The following is a 16,530-nucleotide window of genomic DNA, read 5'->3' as shown; positions in this document are numbered from 1 at the left end:
GCTATAATTTAGCTTTCAACTACATAACTATTTGAAAGCAACATGAAAACAAGCACTTCACCCATAAAGATGTATGATTACAAATATCATTTTTTTAATTTCTTTAAACATGAAATTGTTACTACTTAACATAACATGGTTCTAAGTGCAACAAACATGAAACATAAGCATAGATTCAACTACATGAACAATAATTTCAGCAAACAATTTGAAACTAATATTCAACGATAAGCTTTTGGATCAGAGAGCATTGAAGTTCAAAATCTCAATCTTACCTGAGGCATCTTGCGATTACAAATCAAGAACGAGGGAATCTTTTGAGCTATCAACCATATCTAAAAAGAATTTAAGATGTGTCAACAATTAAACTAAGTAAAAATATATAAAACAAAATACAAAAACTGAAAAACATACCAAGTTCAAGTTTCATAAGATCATTAAAATCTTCTTCAACATTTACGGGATAAGGCTAATTTCGACGCCAATCTTGAGGACAAATAACAACTTGGACCAATTTCGGAGTCAAAGAACTCCTAAATGAATCAAGAATACGACCCCCGGTGCTAAATGCACATTCCGATGCCACACTAGAAATAGGAATTGCCAACACATCATGAGCCATCTCGGAAAGAATTTTATATCTAGGAGAATGAGCTTTCCACCATGATAAGATATCAAAATTATGCTCATCATCATTATCATCATTATTCGGCTCTAGTTCTTCACTAAGATACTTTTCCAACTCCGACTTACCACCCAAACCTGTACCATCTAGTTTGTTCCTCTTCATTTGGATCCTATTTCTCACTTTTGCTTATTTTGTGCTAGTGTTAGAGCTAGATGAATCAGAGAGAGAAGATGTGCGTCGAGATGCATTAGAGAATTTTGCTACATACTCTTCAAACATAGATTTCATGTAAGTCACCACTTCATCTTTTATTTCACTCCCCTTTTCATCTCCAAACATATCCTCCAGTGCGGCGCCAACATACTCAAGTTTGTTACGAGGATCTAAGATAGAGGCAATAAAAATCACCTTATTCATTTTTTCAGGAGCACCCCAATACTTGACAAACTTTTCTATCATTTTTTCTCCCATTTTTGCCAAAAAAAGATCATCATCTTCCATACACTCTCTTAAATGATTGTGAAGCTCAACTATATCTTCAAAGTGGCCATTAGAAGTGACATAAAGTGAACCTGAAACCTTCTCAGTTAGATCATAAAACCTTTTAAGAAATATTACCAAGTTTCTCACCTTTTGCTAATCATCACTTTCAAGTACACCTGCAATACTTCCATCTTTACAAACATGAGTAGCAAGATAAGTTGACAATCCACCATCTTCAAGATCAAACCTATCAAATGCACTCTCAAAATGTTGTGCGGCATCCAACATCAAGTAGGTCGAATTCCACCGGGTCGAAACATCTAAACATAATGACTTCTTACTGTCTATGTTTTTTAGTTCACAACATTCTGCAAATTTTCTAATCCTTGCGGCAGATTGTCTAACATATTTCACCATTTGCCTAACACGTTTGATAGATGGACCAACTTCTTTCATGACATCTTGCACAATAAGATTCAAAATGTGAGCCATACATCTCACGTGAAGATGGTTACCACATTTCATGTTAGATCCCCAATTAACCATTTGTTTGTGTAACTCTTTCACCATGACATCATTAGAAGAAGCATTATCTACAGTTATAGTGATTATTTTCTCCAATTTCCAATCAAGCAAACACTTAATAATACAACGGGCCATTTCGTCACCCTTATGACTAGTAACAACCTGAAAGTTTAAAATTCATTTATGCAAGAGCCAATCACTATCAATAAAGTGTACTGTCAAACACATATAATTTATTCTCTGTCTAGAAGTCCATGTGTCTGTGGTTAGACAAACTCTCGGTGATGTTTCTTTCAAATACTTTATAAATTTTTGTCTCTCTTCACCAAAAACTACATAACAATCCCTAGTCAATGTTCTACGGGAGGGAACTTGGAATAAAGGTTGGGTTTTTTTCATAAACTTCTTAAAACCTTCCTTTTCAACAAAACGAAAAGGAAGCTCATCAAGGATTAACATCTCAACTAAAGCCTTCCGAGATACCTCTTGATCAAAAGTCCAAATTTCCCCATCACCCATTTCACCTTCTAATGGAAAGTTTATATTTGATTGTTTGTACTTAGAATTGGAAGTGTTAACCTTATTTGGATTTTTAGGACAAGTTTTCAAATGTTTATTCAGTCACTTGTTCCATTTTTAGTTGCATCAGCTAAGAGAACTTTACCACAATACTTGCACTTTGCTTTATTAATTCCATCTTCTATGAGCTTATCATAATGCGGCCAAGCAGCAGATCTTGATTCTATAGCTTTCCTCTTCACAGTCACTAGATGTTGTTCAACTTCCGGTGTTGAATCAAGAGACTCAGTAATAGGTGTGCTTCCACTGACATTGGCTGTTCGACTTGCTTCATCTTCCATCTAAACATAGAAGAGATTGCAAATGTTATAAGACATAAATTGCAAGGGATTAAGTATCATTTCTACTTAACATAACATGGTCACTTTATTTTACTTGTTTCTGCTTACTGCAAAAAATGTCATGTAGCATGTTAATCCAACTGTTAAAGTATAAAACTATTGAAGGCAAAAAAGAACTTTTGAACTCAAGCTATTCTCACGAGTTTTAGCTCTTCTTTAACAGGGCAAACTTCCTATGTGATAGATTAAGACTAACAAGCTATCTTGAGCAATTACATCAAACCAAAGACATGTTTTGAAGTAAAATAAATACTGTAATCAGCGCATAAAAATCCAGCCAGGATAACTCAAACTCCATTTCAAGACACTCAAAATATCAAACCGGAGCTTTGCTACCTCTCTTTAGGCACATCAGGATCAATCTCTCCCAACTAATTGACTATATCATGGAAACCCCATACTTAACCAACAACAACGACTACTAAGCCTCACTCCTAAACTAGTTCGGATCAACGATATGAATCATCTTTATCCATTATGTTATATTTGGGCATGTTTTGTTCCACTATTCCATAATTTGTTGACATACAAATCTCTAAATAAACTAAAAAAGACTCCTGGAAAATACGAGACAAGATGTAAAGTAGGCCAATAGGATGAATCCTTAATCCAAACTAGTGAATACAACATACATGGACGAACCCCCAAGTTAAATCAATTCAAAATTATTATGAATCATCTAATACACACACAATCAGAGCTTACTTCCATGTTAAACATCTAAATGAGTAAATTTGAATTCCTATTACAGCTACTGATGACCAATTAGGAAAAAAAATTAATCAAAAAAGAAGGATATTTTCCCCCAACTCTCAGGCTTAACAGAATAACTTATTTTGTTTAATTTAATTTTTCTCACCGGAAAGCAAATCTCAACTGATCACACCCAAAAAGAAAAAGGACAAAAAAAGGAGAAAATCTTCAACCCATTTAATTTCCCAGAAACGAAAGAGACAATTTTAACAAATATCTTTCTTTCTTTCTCTCCCAAATACTACTGCTATGGATACTATCCATTCATATCTTTCTCTCCCAAAAAGAACAACAACGAAGCATTGGAAGTGTAAAACAAAACCAAAAAATACAATACGGAAGATATTAAAGAAGCTTAAATTAGTGAATCTCACCATTGTTTTCTCCTTGAGGAAGGAATGAGAAAAACCTAATGTGAGAAAAGAGACTTCACACTTCGCAGTTGGAGTTGAGGTGATACCGTGATTAGTGATTACCAGACTTGGGGAGATTTTGTGTGAAGTAGAACTGATGGGTGATGTGGCCGATAGGTATACAGTGTTAGGGATTTACTGTGAAGCACTGAAGGTGAAGTGAACTGGTCGATGAAGGTGAAGTGTTAGGGATTTACAATGTTAGTATTGGGACTTTTACTCCTTTAGGCTATTGGATTTCTGGATTTAGGTTCACTGGACTTGAAATGTTTTTACAATGGGCCTTTAGCCCTTTATTCCTTTAGGCTGTACAGTATTCGTATTAATTTCGGTATTCAGTATTTACCAAATTACCGAACGGTATAACTGTAAATTTTATATTTCAGTACCGAATACCGAACCGAAAACTAAATTACCGAATACCGAACCAAAAACTAAATTACCGAATACCGAAATACCGAAATAGCTGGTTCGGTTCGGTAATTCGGTTTTCGGTATTTTATGCCCAGTCCTAGTGTGTGAGTTTGCGAAGGTGTTTCCCGCAGACTTGCTAGGTATGCCACCCGACTGTGATATTAACTTTTGTATTGACTTAGAGCCAGGGACTCGCCCTATTTTTATTCTGCAATATCGGATGGTACCAGCAGAGTTGAAGGAACTGAAAGAGCAACTTCAGGATTTTTTGGGTAATGGATTTATCAGACCGATCGTCTCTCCTTGGGGCGCTCATGTACTGTTTGTGAAGAAAAAGGATGGGACTATGTGGATGTGCATTGATTACTGCCAGTAGAACGAAGTAACCATTCTAAACAAGTACCCCACTCCTCGTATTGATGATCTATTTGATCAGATTCAGGGGGCTTCTGTGTTTTCTAAGATTGACTTGAGATCGGGGTACTATCAGTTGAAGATCCGAGTCGAAGATATTCCTAAGACAGCTTTTCAGACTCGCTATGGCCACTACGAGTTTCTTATAATGTCATTTGGGATTATTAATTTATTAAGTAGGAATTAGTGATTAATTAAATTAATTATTGAAAGTGGGCCCCACCCGAAAAATAAAAAAATAAAATATAATTAAAGGCTGCCATGTGGCACCAAGTGGGCTGCCACGTGGCACCAATTGAACATGAATTAGTGGCAGCAACGTGTCCACAAGGGAGGCAATTCATAAGAATGAAATGGATGACCAAAATGTAAATCATTTCATCTTCACTTTCAATATTAATAGAAAGGAAAGAAAATATGAAGCTTATGGCCATGGCAGCTACGGCCATGGCAGATCATATAAAAAAAATGTTTTCTTACTTTGAATCAATTCCAAGGTGATTTACAAGTTCAAGAAGGTGATAGCAACGTTGGATATTGAATCGGGAAAGAAGAAATTGCGAAATTGGAGCAATTAAGAGTAGAAATTCCCCCGAGAAAATTAAGTTAAGATTTTCTTGTTTATGGTGTAATTATGTTAATATTATTGTAATGGAGTCATTCAAATTGGATTGGACGAAATTGGAATTAAGAAAATGCATGAAATCGTTGTTATGCGAAATTATGGGTTGAAATGTATTAAGAAAAGTTGTTGGGTTGTTAGAATTGTTATGGGATGAATTGGGAGAATTGATTATATATATTGTTGTTATTGGTATTTCTGTGTTGACAGGAGGACAATTAGAAATTCGGGTTAGGCGAATATATAGGGGGAGTGCTGCCCGATTTTCGCTAAGTCTGTAGCTAATAGAAAACCTTAAACAAGAATGTATACGCTAAAGGATAAGTTCTATAAAGAAATGGGCTACGGATTTATGAACTAGAAAATATAGTTACTGACGATAACGTTACTCTTATATTAAATAGGCTAAAAGAGCGACAAGGCGAACGGGTTTGCGAATAGCTCCTAAGAGGTATGTAAAGCTGTCCCTTCTTTCTTTTGGCATGTCTTAGATTTAAGTGATGAAGGATATGAGCTTTGGGGTAATCCTATTCACAAGTCTTGAGTGCGTTTCATGATTCTTATTCACTTCTTGATGTTAGAACTCTTAAGTGATTGAGCTCCCCTCTTCAGTTTCCTATACGATGGATAATAGTCGATATATATAAGCTCCTATTCTGTTCCGAAGGGAACACCCATAAGGTGCCAGTTGAGTTGTGTATATGGTTTTACTATTGATTTCGAGGAAATTAGTTTTATACTAAAGGAAACATAAAGTTTGATTTTCAAAACCACTCCGAAGGGAGTGCGAGATTTTACTATATCATTTCATTTACGATTTATGTTTACATTCCATAGCATCATCTCTTTGTATGGGTATTTGTGGATTAAGTTGTGTTGACATGGTTGTGATATTAAGCCGGAAGCGGCTGCCCGAAGGGGCCATCATTATTAAGCCGGAAGCGGCTGCCCGAAGGGGCCATGATTATTAAGCCGGAAGCGGCTGCCCGAAGGGGCCATGATTATTAAGCCGGAAGCGGCTGCCCGAAGGGCCCATCATTATTAAGCCGGAAGCGGCTTCCCGAAGGGGCCATCATTATTAAGCCGGAAGCGGCTGCCCGAAGGGGCCATGATTATTAAGCCGGAAGCGGCTGCCTGAAGGGGCCATGATTATTAAGCCGGAAGCGGCTGCCCGAAGGGGCCATTATTATTAAGCCGGAAGCGGCTGCCCGAAGGGGCCATCATTACTATGTCGGAAGCGGCCGTCCGAATGGACTATGGTGATACTAGCCGGAAAAGGCTGTCCGAAGGGACCATTTTGTTAACATGTCGGAAGCGGCATGTGTGTTAGATTGCATTATTTACTTAAAGAATGTGTGTTAGATTGCATTATTTACTTAAAGAATGTTTGTTGGATTGCATTATTTACTTAAAGATTGTTTTGAGACCTCGTGTATACATTTATGTTTCTTCCAGCGAAGGCTGCAGGTATTGAGTTAGATTGTGATTTCTTCTCTCCTAAATCAAGTTATGGTTATGATTTGTTACCACCTTACATACTCAGTACATTGTCCGTACTGACGCCTTTTGCCTAGGGACGTTGTGTTCATGCCCGCAGCCCCAGATTGTTTGGCAGGTTAAGTATACAGTTAGGATGCTCTGACGTCTGCTGGGATTGGCAGGTTCCACCCCATTCTGGAGCTGTGTTGAGTCATGTATAGATTGTATGATTATGGGTATGTCAGGGCCCTGTCCTGACTTATAGTGTCCAGTTCACTTCTTAGAGACTTCTGCAGACAATGTCCTGTGGTATGTTTGTCGAGATGTCGACAAAGTGATATCAGTTGAGTCATTTATGGATTTTAAAAGAGTATGTATTTCAGATGATTTAGATTGGTATAAAGTACTTATTGATTGAAAGTTTTCATAATCGTTATAGAAATAATGATTTCTATTTGGAAATTTTTTTATGTTCTTAAAAGTTTTTGAAATGACAGGTTTTAATAGAGCGAATGTCTAAGGGTTTGCTCGACTCTGATGAGAGTCGGGTGCCCGTCATGCCCTACCATTGCTAGGGTGTGACAGAGTGGTATCAGAGCAGTTCATCCTAGGGGTTGTCTGCAAAGTCGTGTCTAGTAGAGTCTTGTTTATCGGTGTGTTGTGCACCACATCTATAAACATGAGGCTACGAGACATTGATAGGGTGTCATTCTTTCTTTCATATCTAAGATCGTGCGATAGAGCTCAGTCATAGGAAATGAAGTCCCTTGTACTAACCTTTGATTTCAGCGAAAGAACGACATCGACAGAAGAAAGCGACCGATGATATTAGCAGTTACAAAGTACAGAGGTAAGTAACGGTGCGGAAGAGGCATGTTGGATAAGGTAAGAATATTGAAATACGATTGAAATGTAAAGTTGGAGGATGAAAGAGAAGGTGGATAGGAAAGTATAACAGAACAAATCATTAACGGATCAGGTACGTCTCGAGGTGCGATATGTGAGGTAAGTCCTGACACCTTTATACTTTTTCTGGAATTTGGGAGCCCTGTGTGGCTATGATACGATATGATATATGAGTATATAAGTTAGCCCTGTGAGGCATTATTGGTATTTCCTGCGTGCAGGTTCTGGGATAGTAAGAAGTACAGAGGAAACTCTGCCAAAATTTTCCCAGAAATAGAAAAAGAAGTAGTAGTATGACTGAGATAAAAGTACAGAGAAGGAAGAATTATGACAAGTTATGAAGGTATTAGTAAGACAACTTGTGAGATACTAAGGGTAAGATCGATCAGGAAGGGTGAAGGGTTAAGTACGCCTAGTCCACAGAGTGTAATTAAAAGAGAGTAAGAATCGTGAATAAGATTTAGAAGTGTTACGTTATCGGATGAATTACGAACAGGCTGTAATGTGAACACCATAAGGATTGCCATAGAAATGAGTAAAGCCAGCAATAAACAGATAGAAACCAAGATGGTATTTGAGACAATGCTGAGAATTATTGGCAAAGACCTTAGATAATATGACATCAGAAGGTGGATACTTATATAAAGGAAAGAATACGACAAGAGAATGGTAACGGATAACTTAAGAGATGTTCTGAAGGATAGCAATGCTATACTGGATTAGAAGTTAAGATGTTGACAACGGAGTTATTGGCTAATGATATTGTGACGTATAGGTAGTAAAGGAGAAGGGATAGGGAATCCCTCCTATAGTAGGATATAAGAAAACCAAATGGCGAATAGAGGAAGGGGAAAGAGTATGGAAAAATATACAGCAAGTGAATTTTAGTACAATAAGATATGTAGAGCGGAATATACCAGGAGAAGGAAAGACTACGACTAGGATTGGATGCACTTTGTACGAATGGTACAGGAATAGTTATGCAACCTACGAAATAAGGAGAAGAACAAAGAAAACGACGTGGAATAATTACCTCGAAAAGCAACAAAAAGAGGAAGGATTACAAGAATGCGTTATAATGAATTAAAGCGAATCGACAAACGAAAGCGGTGTATGAAGGGCGTAGTTAACTAAGAGAACACTTGAGAAAGTATTAGGAATTCAGAGTCAGTCCAACATTCGAGGACGAATGTTCTAAAGCGGGGAAGGATGTTATACCCAGTATATTTATACGTCGAATTATTCGCAAGCAAATCGACCCAGATTAAAAGCAGAATCATTTCCGGACACGAAATAGAAATCTTTAATTTTCAATTTTTATTAGAACATAAATTGTTTATAAATTTTATTTAGTGTAAAAATATTATTGGGGATTAGGAACTAATTAATTATGATTAATTTATTAAGTAGGAATTAGTGATTAATTAAATTAATTATTGAAAGTGGGCCCCACCCGAAAAATAAAAAAATAAAATATAATTAAAGGCTGCCACGTGGCACCAAGTGGGCTTCCACGTGTCACCAATTGAACATGAATTAGTGGCAGCAACGTGTCCACAAGGGAGGCAATTCATAAGAATGAAATGGATGACCAAAATGTAAATCATTTCATCTTCACTTTCAATATTAATAGAAAGGAAAGAAAATATGAAGCTTATGGCCATGGCAGCTATGGCCATGGCAGATCATATAAAAAAATGTTTTCTTACTTTGAATCAATTCCAAGGTGATTTACAAGTTCAAGGAGGTGATAACAACGTTGGATATTGAATCGGGGAAGAAGAAATTGCGAAATTGGAGCAATTAAGAGTAGAAATTCCCCCGAGAAAATCAAGGTAAGATTTTCTTGTTTATGGTGTAATTATGTTAATATTATTGTAATGGAGTCATTAAAATTGGATTGGACGAAAATGGAATTAAGAAAATGCATGAAATCGTTGTTATGCGAAATTATGGGTTGAAATGTATTAAGAAAAGTTGTTGGGTTGTTAGAATTGTTATGGGCTGAATTGGGAGAATTGATTATATATATTGTTGTTATTGGTATTTCTGTGTTGACAGGAGGACAATTAGAAATTCGGGTTAGGCGAATATATAGGGGGAGTGCTGCCCGATTTTCGTTAAGTCTGTAGCTAATAGAAAACCTTAAACAAGAATGTATACGCTAAAGGATAAGTTCTATAAAGAAATGTGCTACGGATTTACGAACTAGAAAATATAGTTACTGACGATAACGTTACTCTTATATTAAATAGGCTAAAAGAGCGACAAGGCGAACGGGTTTGCGAATAGGTGCTAACATGTATGTAAAGCTGTCCCTTCTTTCTTTTGGCATGTCTTAGATTTACGTTATGAAGGATATGAGCTTTGGGGTAATCCTATTCATAGGTCTTGAGTGTGTTTCATGATTCTTATTCACTTCTTGATGTTAGAACTCTTAAGTGATTGAGCTCCCCTCTTCAGTTTCCTATACGATGGATAATAGTCGATATATATAAGCTCCTATTCTGTTCCGAAGGGAACACCCATAAGGTGCCAGTTGAGTTGTGTATATGGTTTTACTAATGATTTCGAGCAAATTAGTTTTATACTAAAGGAAACATAAAGTTTTATTTTCAAAACCACTCCGAAGGGAGTGCGAGATTTTACTATTTCATTTCATTTACGATTTATGTTTACATTCCATAGCATCATCTCTTTGTATGGGTATTTGTGGATTAAGTTGTGTTGACATGGTTGTGATATTAAGCCGGAAGCGGCTGCCCGAAGGGGCCATCATTATTAAGCCGGAAGCGGCTGCCCGAAGGGGCCATCATTATTAAGCCAGAAGCGGCTGCCCGAAGGGGCCATGATTATTAAGCCGGAAGCGGCTGCCCGAAGGGGCCTTCATTATTAAGCCGGAAGCGGCTGCCCGAAGGGGCCATTATTATTAAGCCGGAAGCGGCTGCCCGAAGGGGCTATCATTACTATGCCGGAAGCGACCGTCCGAAGGGACTATGGTGATACTAGCCGGAAGCGGCTGTCCGAAGGGACCATTTTGTTAACATGTCGGAAGCGGCATGTGTGTTAGATTGCATTATTTACTTAAAGTATGTTTGTTGTATTGCATTATTTACTTAAAGATTGTTTTGAGACCTCGTGTATACATTTATGTTTCTTCCAGCGAAAGTTGCAGGTATTGAGTTTGATTGTGATTTCTTCTCTCCTAAATCAAGTTATGGTTATGATTTGTTACCACTTTACATACTCAGTACATTGTCCGTACTGATGTCCTTTTGCCTGGGATGCTGCGTTCATGCCCGCAGCCCCAAATTGTTTGGCAGGTTAAGTATACAGCTAGGATGCTCTGACGTCTGCTGGGATTGGCAAGTTCCACCCCATTCTGGAGCTGTGCTGAGTCATGTATAGATATGTATGATTATGGGTATGTCAGGGCCCTGTCCTGACTCATAGTGTCCAGTTCACTTCTTAGAGACTTCTGCAGACAGTGTCCTGTGGTATGTTTGACGAGATGTCGACAAAGTGATATCAGTTGAGTCATTTATGGATTTTAAAAGAGTATGTATTTCAGATGATTTAAATTGGTCTAAAGTACTTATTGATTGAAAGTTTTCATAATCGTTATAGAAATAATGATTTCTATTTGGAAAAAATTTTATGTTCTTAAAAGTTGTTGAAATGACAGATTTTAATAGAGCGAATGTCTAAGGGTTCGCTCGACTCTGATGAGAGTTGGGTGCCCATCATGCCCTACCATTGCTAGGGTGTGACAGAGGGGGTCTTGAGGATTAAGGGACGTGTTTGTGTTCCTCGCGTTGATGACTTGTTTCAGACGATTCTGGAGGAGTCCCACAGTTCTAGATATTGCATTCATCCTGGTGCTACAAGATATATCGTGACTTGAGGCAACACTATTGGTAGGCTAGGATGAAGTGTGATATCATTGAGTTTGTGTCTAAATTGTCAGCAGGTTAAGTATGAGCACCAGAGATCTGAGTGTATGCTTCAGAGGGTGCCCATTCCTAAGTGGAAGTGGGAGAGGATAGCCATGGACTTTGTCGTTGGTCTTCCGAAGACCTTGGGCAAGTTTGATTCGATTTGGGTCATTTTTGATAGATTGACTAAGTGTACTCATTTCTCACCGGTTCAGATTACCTACAGTGCTGAGAAGTTGGCCCAGATTTATATCCGTGAGATTGTTCATTTGCATGGGGTCCCTATTTCCATCATATCTGATAGAGGCATGCAGTTTACATCCCAGTTCTGAAGGACTTTGTAGGCCGAGTTGGCCACTCAATTAGATCTCAGTACAACTTTTCACCCTTAGACAGATGGTCAGTCTGAGCGAACGATTCAGGTTTTCGAGGATATGCTCCAAGCATGTGTGATTGACTTTGGTGGTCATTGGGACCAGTTCTTACCATTGGAAAATTTTGCGTATAATAGTAGTTACCGCTCGAGCATTGATATGGCTCCATTTGAAGGTTTTTCTTGGGAGGCGATATAGATCTCCTATTGCGTGGTTTGATGCATTTGAGGTAATTCCATGGGGTACTAAACTTTTGAGAGAGTAATTAGACAAGGTTAAGGTGATTCAAGATAAACTCTTAGCGACTCAGAGTAAACAGAAGGAATGTGCAGACCGGAAAGTCCGAGATCTTGAGTTCATGGTGAGGGAGTAGGTTTTGTTGAAGGTCTTACGCATGAAGTGTGTAACGAGGTTTGGGAAGAAGGGAAAGATCAGCCTTTCGGTTCATCAGTTCCTTCGAGATTCTTAGCCGTGTGGGGGAGGTAGCCTATGAGCTGGCTTTGCCTCTAGGTTTGTCGGGTGTTCACCTGGTGTTTCACGTCTCTATGCTGAAGAGATACCATAGTGATGGTTCTTACATTTTTCATTGGGATTCATTCTTGTTGGATGAGAACTTGTCTTATAAAGAAGAGCCTATTGCTATTTTAGATAGGGAGGTTCATAAGTTGAGGTGTAAGGAGATGGCGTTAGTGAAGGTTCAATGGAAGGATCATCCCATTGAGGAGGATACTTGGGAGACCGAGATCCATATGCGAAATAAGTATCCCCATCTTTTCACCCAGTCAAGTACTTTTCCCCTTGTTTCTTTTCCTTATCCGTTTGAGGACGAACGGTTGTTAAATTGGTATCTGATGTAACGACCCGCTAGGTCATTATGTGAGTTTTGACAATTTTAACCCTGCGCGTACATTTTCAAGACTTGGAGCGAGCCTAGTGAGAACCTTAAAATTCAAAATTCAAAAGAAAAGGCATTTTATTATAAATATGCACTTAAGTGAAAACTTATTTTATTTTTGTTGGGGGGTTAAGATAGTAAATTAGACCTCCGTTGAGAATTTCGAGGCCACAGGTAAGTTTGAAGTGTGTTTTTACATATATGTGCATGTCTTGTTTGTGTATGTAGGGCCTCGGATTTATGTTGGGATTTTGGGTGGAAACTGAGTGAAAAACCAGAGCTTACTGGTTCTGATGCGACCACTGCAGCGGATGGGACAACTATAGCGGTTTCACACAGCGAAACCTTGGCCGTCACCGCGGTGAGTTGAGTTTAGGGGATTTTCCCCATACGAGTAGTGGGCCACCATAACGGGACCGCTACGGCACGGTCTGAACCGCTATGGCGAGCCGGGCCATTTAATAAGGTCCGCCGTAACGGGCTCTCTGACCGCTATAATGGGACCGCTGCAGCGGAAGTATTCACTGCTGCAGTGATCGACGGGAGGCAGAAACCCACCTTTATATTGCTGATTTCGAGGAATTACCCACATAACTCCAAAAACAGTTCTAAGAGAGAAAAATGGCTATTTTTCTAAGGCTTGAGTGGATTCTTCTTTAAGGGTAAGTCCTAATCTTCATGTAGTTCATTCCCTCTTCTTCTTAAGGTCCATTAATAGTGGATGAAAGCCCTAGAACCCTAGCATTCATAAACCCTGGAATAAATGGTGGATTGCTATCATCTAGGAGTGTAGGTTATCACCTTCTAGGATGGGAAATTGATTAATGATATTGAGAACTATGTATTGAGACTTAGGGTTCCATCCAAAATGGGAACTTTGGACTAAAATATGTTTTGAAAAGGTTAAATTGGTTAGAATCCTATAAATTAGAGGATTATGATTGTTGGGATTGAGGTTATGATAAATTCACCATTAAATATTGATTTCACCCATTTGAAAAAAGTACGAGTAATTGGGTCTTCCTCCTCAATTCTTGTTCTTATTTTGAGTAGATGGTCTATTACTTACTTAGCGTTATATTGCTAGACTTTGACATTCTGAAACACTACGAAAAGGGAAAGCTCTAGCGGAGTAGCTTATTTTGTTCTAGTTCTGCACCTGAGGTAGGTTATGATTTACTTGAGGTAGACTTTGGTTAGTTGATTGTATATGTAGTAGAATTGATGGGAGAAAGCATGATTAGGTCTTCGTACATAGCGTCTGGTTAGGCATCACTTAGTTTGGTATGATTTCTAATTATGTGGGCTTGTCGCCATTACCTTAAGTACCGAAACCTGAGGTGAAATTGTTGTGTTATGAGAAGGAAGGAGTCAATATATACTCTTCTTGTTGATTGACATGGTTGTATATTCATGCTGTGTTGAGGTGATTATCTGAGTCCTGTTATGACTTGTGGCATGGTGCCTTGCATTTATTGACTGATCATATTCCATATTGATTGTTGGACTGGAAATATATTGATATGCATATTGTGATCAGATATATATATATATATATATATATATAAAGGCACATTTGACAGGGGTGAGGATGTGGCCTAAATAAGGGCTCGTGATCCGAGGTCAGTTTCAGAGCGAGTGGTACATGGACACCATGGGTTCCTTGCAGGTCATGACTAATGAGCGAAAATAGCCGTTGGCATGTGTGTACGGTTGAGATACTATCATTGGTTGCATTGCATTGGACTTATCTTATTCTTATGATGCATTGTTGGTTTGTAGATGATTGATTTTTGATGCTGTTGTGTTGTTGTGCCTATCTGCCCATTATGTTGATTTTATAAAAATATGAATGATACTAACCTTAGTCGGCCTATGATATCTACCGTTACATTGTGCTTGTACTGATACTACGTTGATACACCCCGTTTGAGTGCAGATTGAGTGCCAGAGACTTCTTCCAGACCTCACATCTAGCTTGAGGATATTTCCTGTCTAGATTAGAGGTGAGCTCCTATCCATTCCATTCCACCTAAAGATCTTTCCTATCTTGATGTCTACTTCATTTTAGACATTTTTGTTATTTCGGACAACTATTATTTCTTAGACAACTTTTTGTTTTAGAGTCCTTATATGATGACTTTTGAATTTTGGAGTTGTAATAGTTAGGATTCCGCGCTTTTATTTTATTATGGTATTACTAGACAGTTTTATAATTATATTCTTGTCATTGATTTATAATTGGTTAAAAGAATGAGAATTTGGTTAAGGGGATGGTTTTCCCACCAGGGGGTTTAGTGTGGATGTCATCACGACGGGTTGGGTCGTGACAAACACATTGTGATTTCAATACTAGAGGTTGCTATCATAACCCTCGTTGAGTTAAGCTCTAGTGTTCGATGGTTTAGAAGTACATGTCTATCTATGGTTAAATATAACATGTTTGTAGCACCTCTTTGCATGTGAAGTTGAACAACTATCTAACTTTTTACTATTTCATTGCAGCTTCAATTAAGGGGACTATGATCGCAATCCTTCTTCGTTCGGGTTGTTTATGTCATTATCCAAATCTAGAAACTACAACGTGATAGGCGCATGACAAGCCTCTGCCTATTAAGCGAACTCTATTACCTTGAACATGCAGAAAACATAGAAAATAAGATAGAAATACTACTTAACTTGGTAACGTAGATAAAAGGAGGAAGCATTACAAAAATATATGAACAACATCCCATAAATTCATTGAAAAGACTAAGTCATGAAGTAACTAATCTAAGTAAAAAATATGACTCGTAATGATAAAAGAGACAAACACTGAAAAAGAGGTAGGAGTTAAAGTCGCTTCCACGGTCTAGTGACATCTTACCTCAACTAGGTTGGTCAGGTGATCGACTGGAATCATTGGTCATGGACTCACTCTCTCAGCCTATCCTGGGGTAAGTTCTTCGAAATTGTTAAGAGTACATACAAATACCTCATTGAAGCAGTACAAATATACATATGAAAATAAGTAAAACAACTGAATTGTGATCATGAATACATGTAATGAAAGTAAAACATGTTATGCAACTGGTATCTGAGATAGTGTCATGAGAGATCGTTCAATGTCTAACCTATTTATCGGACAAGAGTGTTAACTCAGCTTAACCCGACTGTTGTGTCATGAATACGCTCACTCAAACTCAATTCCATGTGCTGCCATGAATACCCTCACTCAAGCTCAACCCATGGTGGTGCCATGAGGATGCTACACAAGCTCAATCCACTGATTTCATACATGAACATATATCGTGCCCATGTCGTGTGTGTTACTTACATTACGATAACATATACGCTAAACAACTAACAGATATTACAAGCTAGTACAAATATCATCTGAAAGCTAGTTGAATGATAAAACATGTTAAACATCTAAGCAATATCATATCATACCACAGAATCTGTTAGAAGTATCAAATCATGTAAAATATGTATTGGGACCCTTTGCAATCAACTCTAGATACTTCAAACTAGCCAACCTAGCTCATGCTTGCCCACTCACATGAACTAGATAGTTTAAATTCATACACACAATACATATAACATGTTTTAAAAGAAAAAACAAGCAAACTAAGAGTCAAAGCGTCACTTGCTTCGAAAACGACATACATTTACTTCACTTAAAATGCTTTAACTGGTTCAAACAATCTCTGTGGTCTCAATCAATTAAAAATTGTGAATAATGGTTCAAATTAATCTATGCGAACTAATCTCATTATTTTTGGACACA

At 37.9% G+C, this 16,530-nt stretch overlaps 1 protein-coding gene across 1 annotated transcript; it reads right to left on the bottom strand.

Annotated features, from left to right (window-relative positions):
* Positions 1-814: 814 nt before the first annotated feature.
* On the bottom strand, positions 815-2,155 carry LOC132644144 (zinc finger BED domain-containing protein RICESLEEPER 2-like). Its single transcript, XM_060360722.1, has 3 exons — positions 1,913-2,155; positions 1,288-1,798; positions 815-1,200 (listed from the first exon to the last, which is right to left on the bottom strand). Exons 1-3 carry the CDS (start codon positions 2,153-2,155, stop codon positions 815-817), a joined length of 1,140 nt encoding a protein of 379 aa, XP_060216705.1.
* Between the last annotated feature and the right edge of the window lie 14,375 nt (positions 2,156-16,530).

This window comes from Lycium barbarum, chromosome 6 (genome assembly GCF_019175385.1).
Source record: "Lycium barbarum isolate Lr01 chromosome 6, ASM1917538v2, whole genome shotgun sequence".
NCBI classification, from domain to species: Eukaryota; Viridiplantae; Streptophyta; class Magnoliopsida; order Solanales; family Solanaceae; genus Lycium; species Lycium barbarum.
Note: the sequence above shows the minus strand (reverse complement) of the source record. Positions and strands in the feature narration are given on the sequence as shown.

Bases quoted from the DNA above. Each gene is read 5' to 3' on its own strand.
- LOC132644144 (XM_060360722.1), bottom strand. From the start codon at position 2,155: ATGGGTGATGGGGAAATTTGGACTTTTGATCAAGAGGTATCTCGGAAG. The intron at 1,799-1,912 runs GTTTGTCTAACC...TTAAACTTTCAG, and splicing joins TGAAAGAAACATCACCGAGA to GTTGTTACTAGTCATAAGGG. The intron at 1,201-1,287 runs GTGTACTTGAAA...AGAAGGTTTCAG, and splicing joins TAAAGATGGAAGTATTGCAG to GTTCACTTTATGTCACTTCT.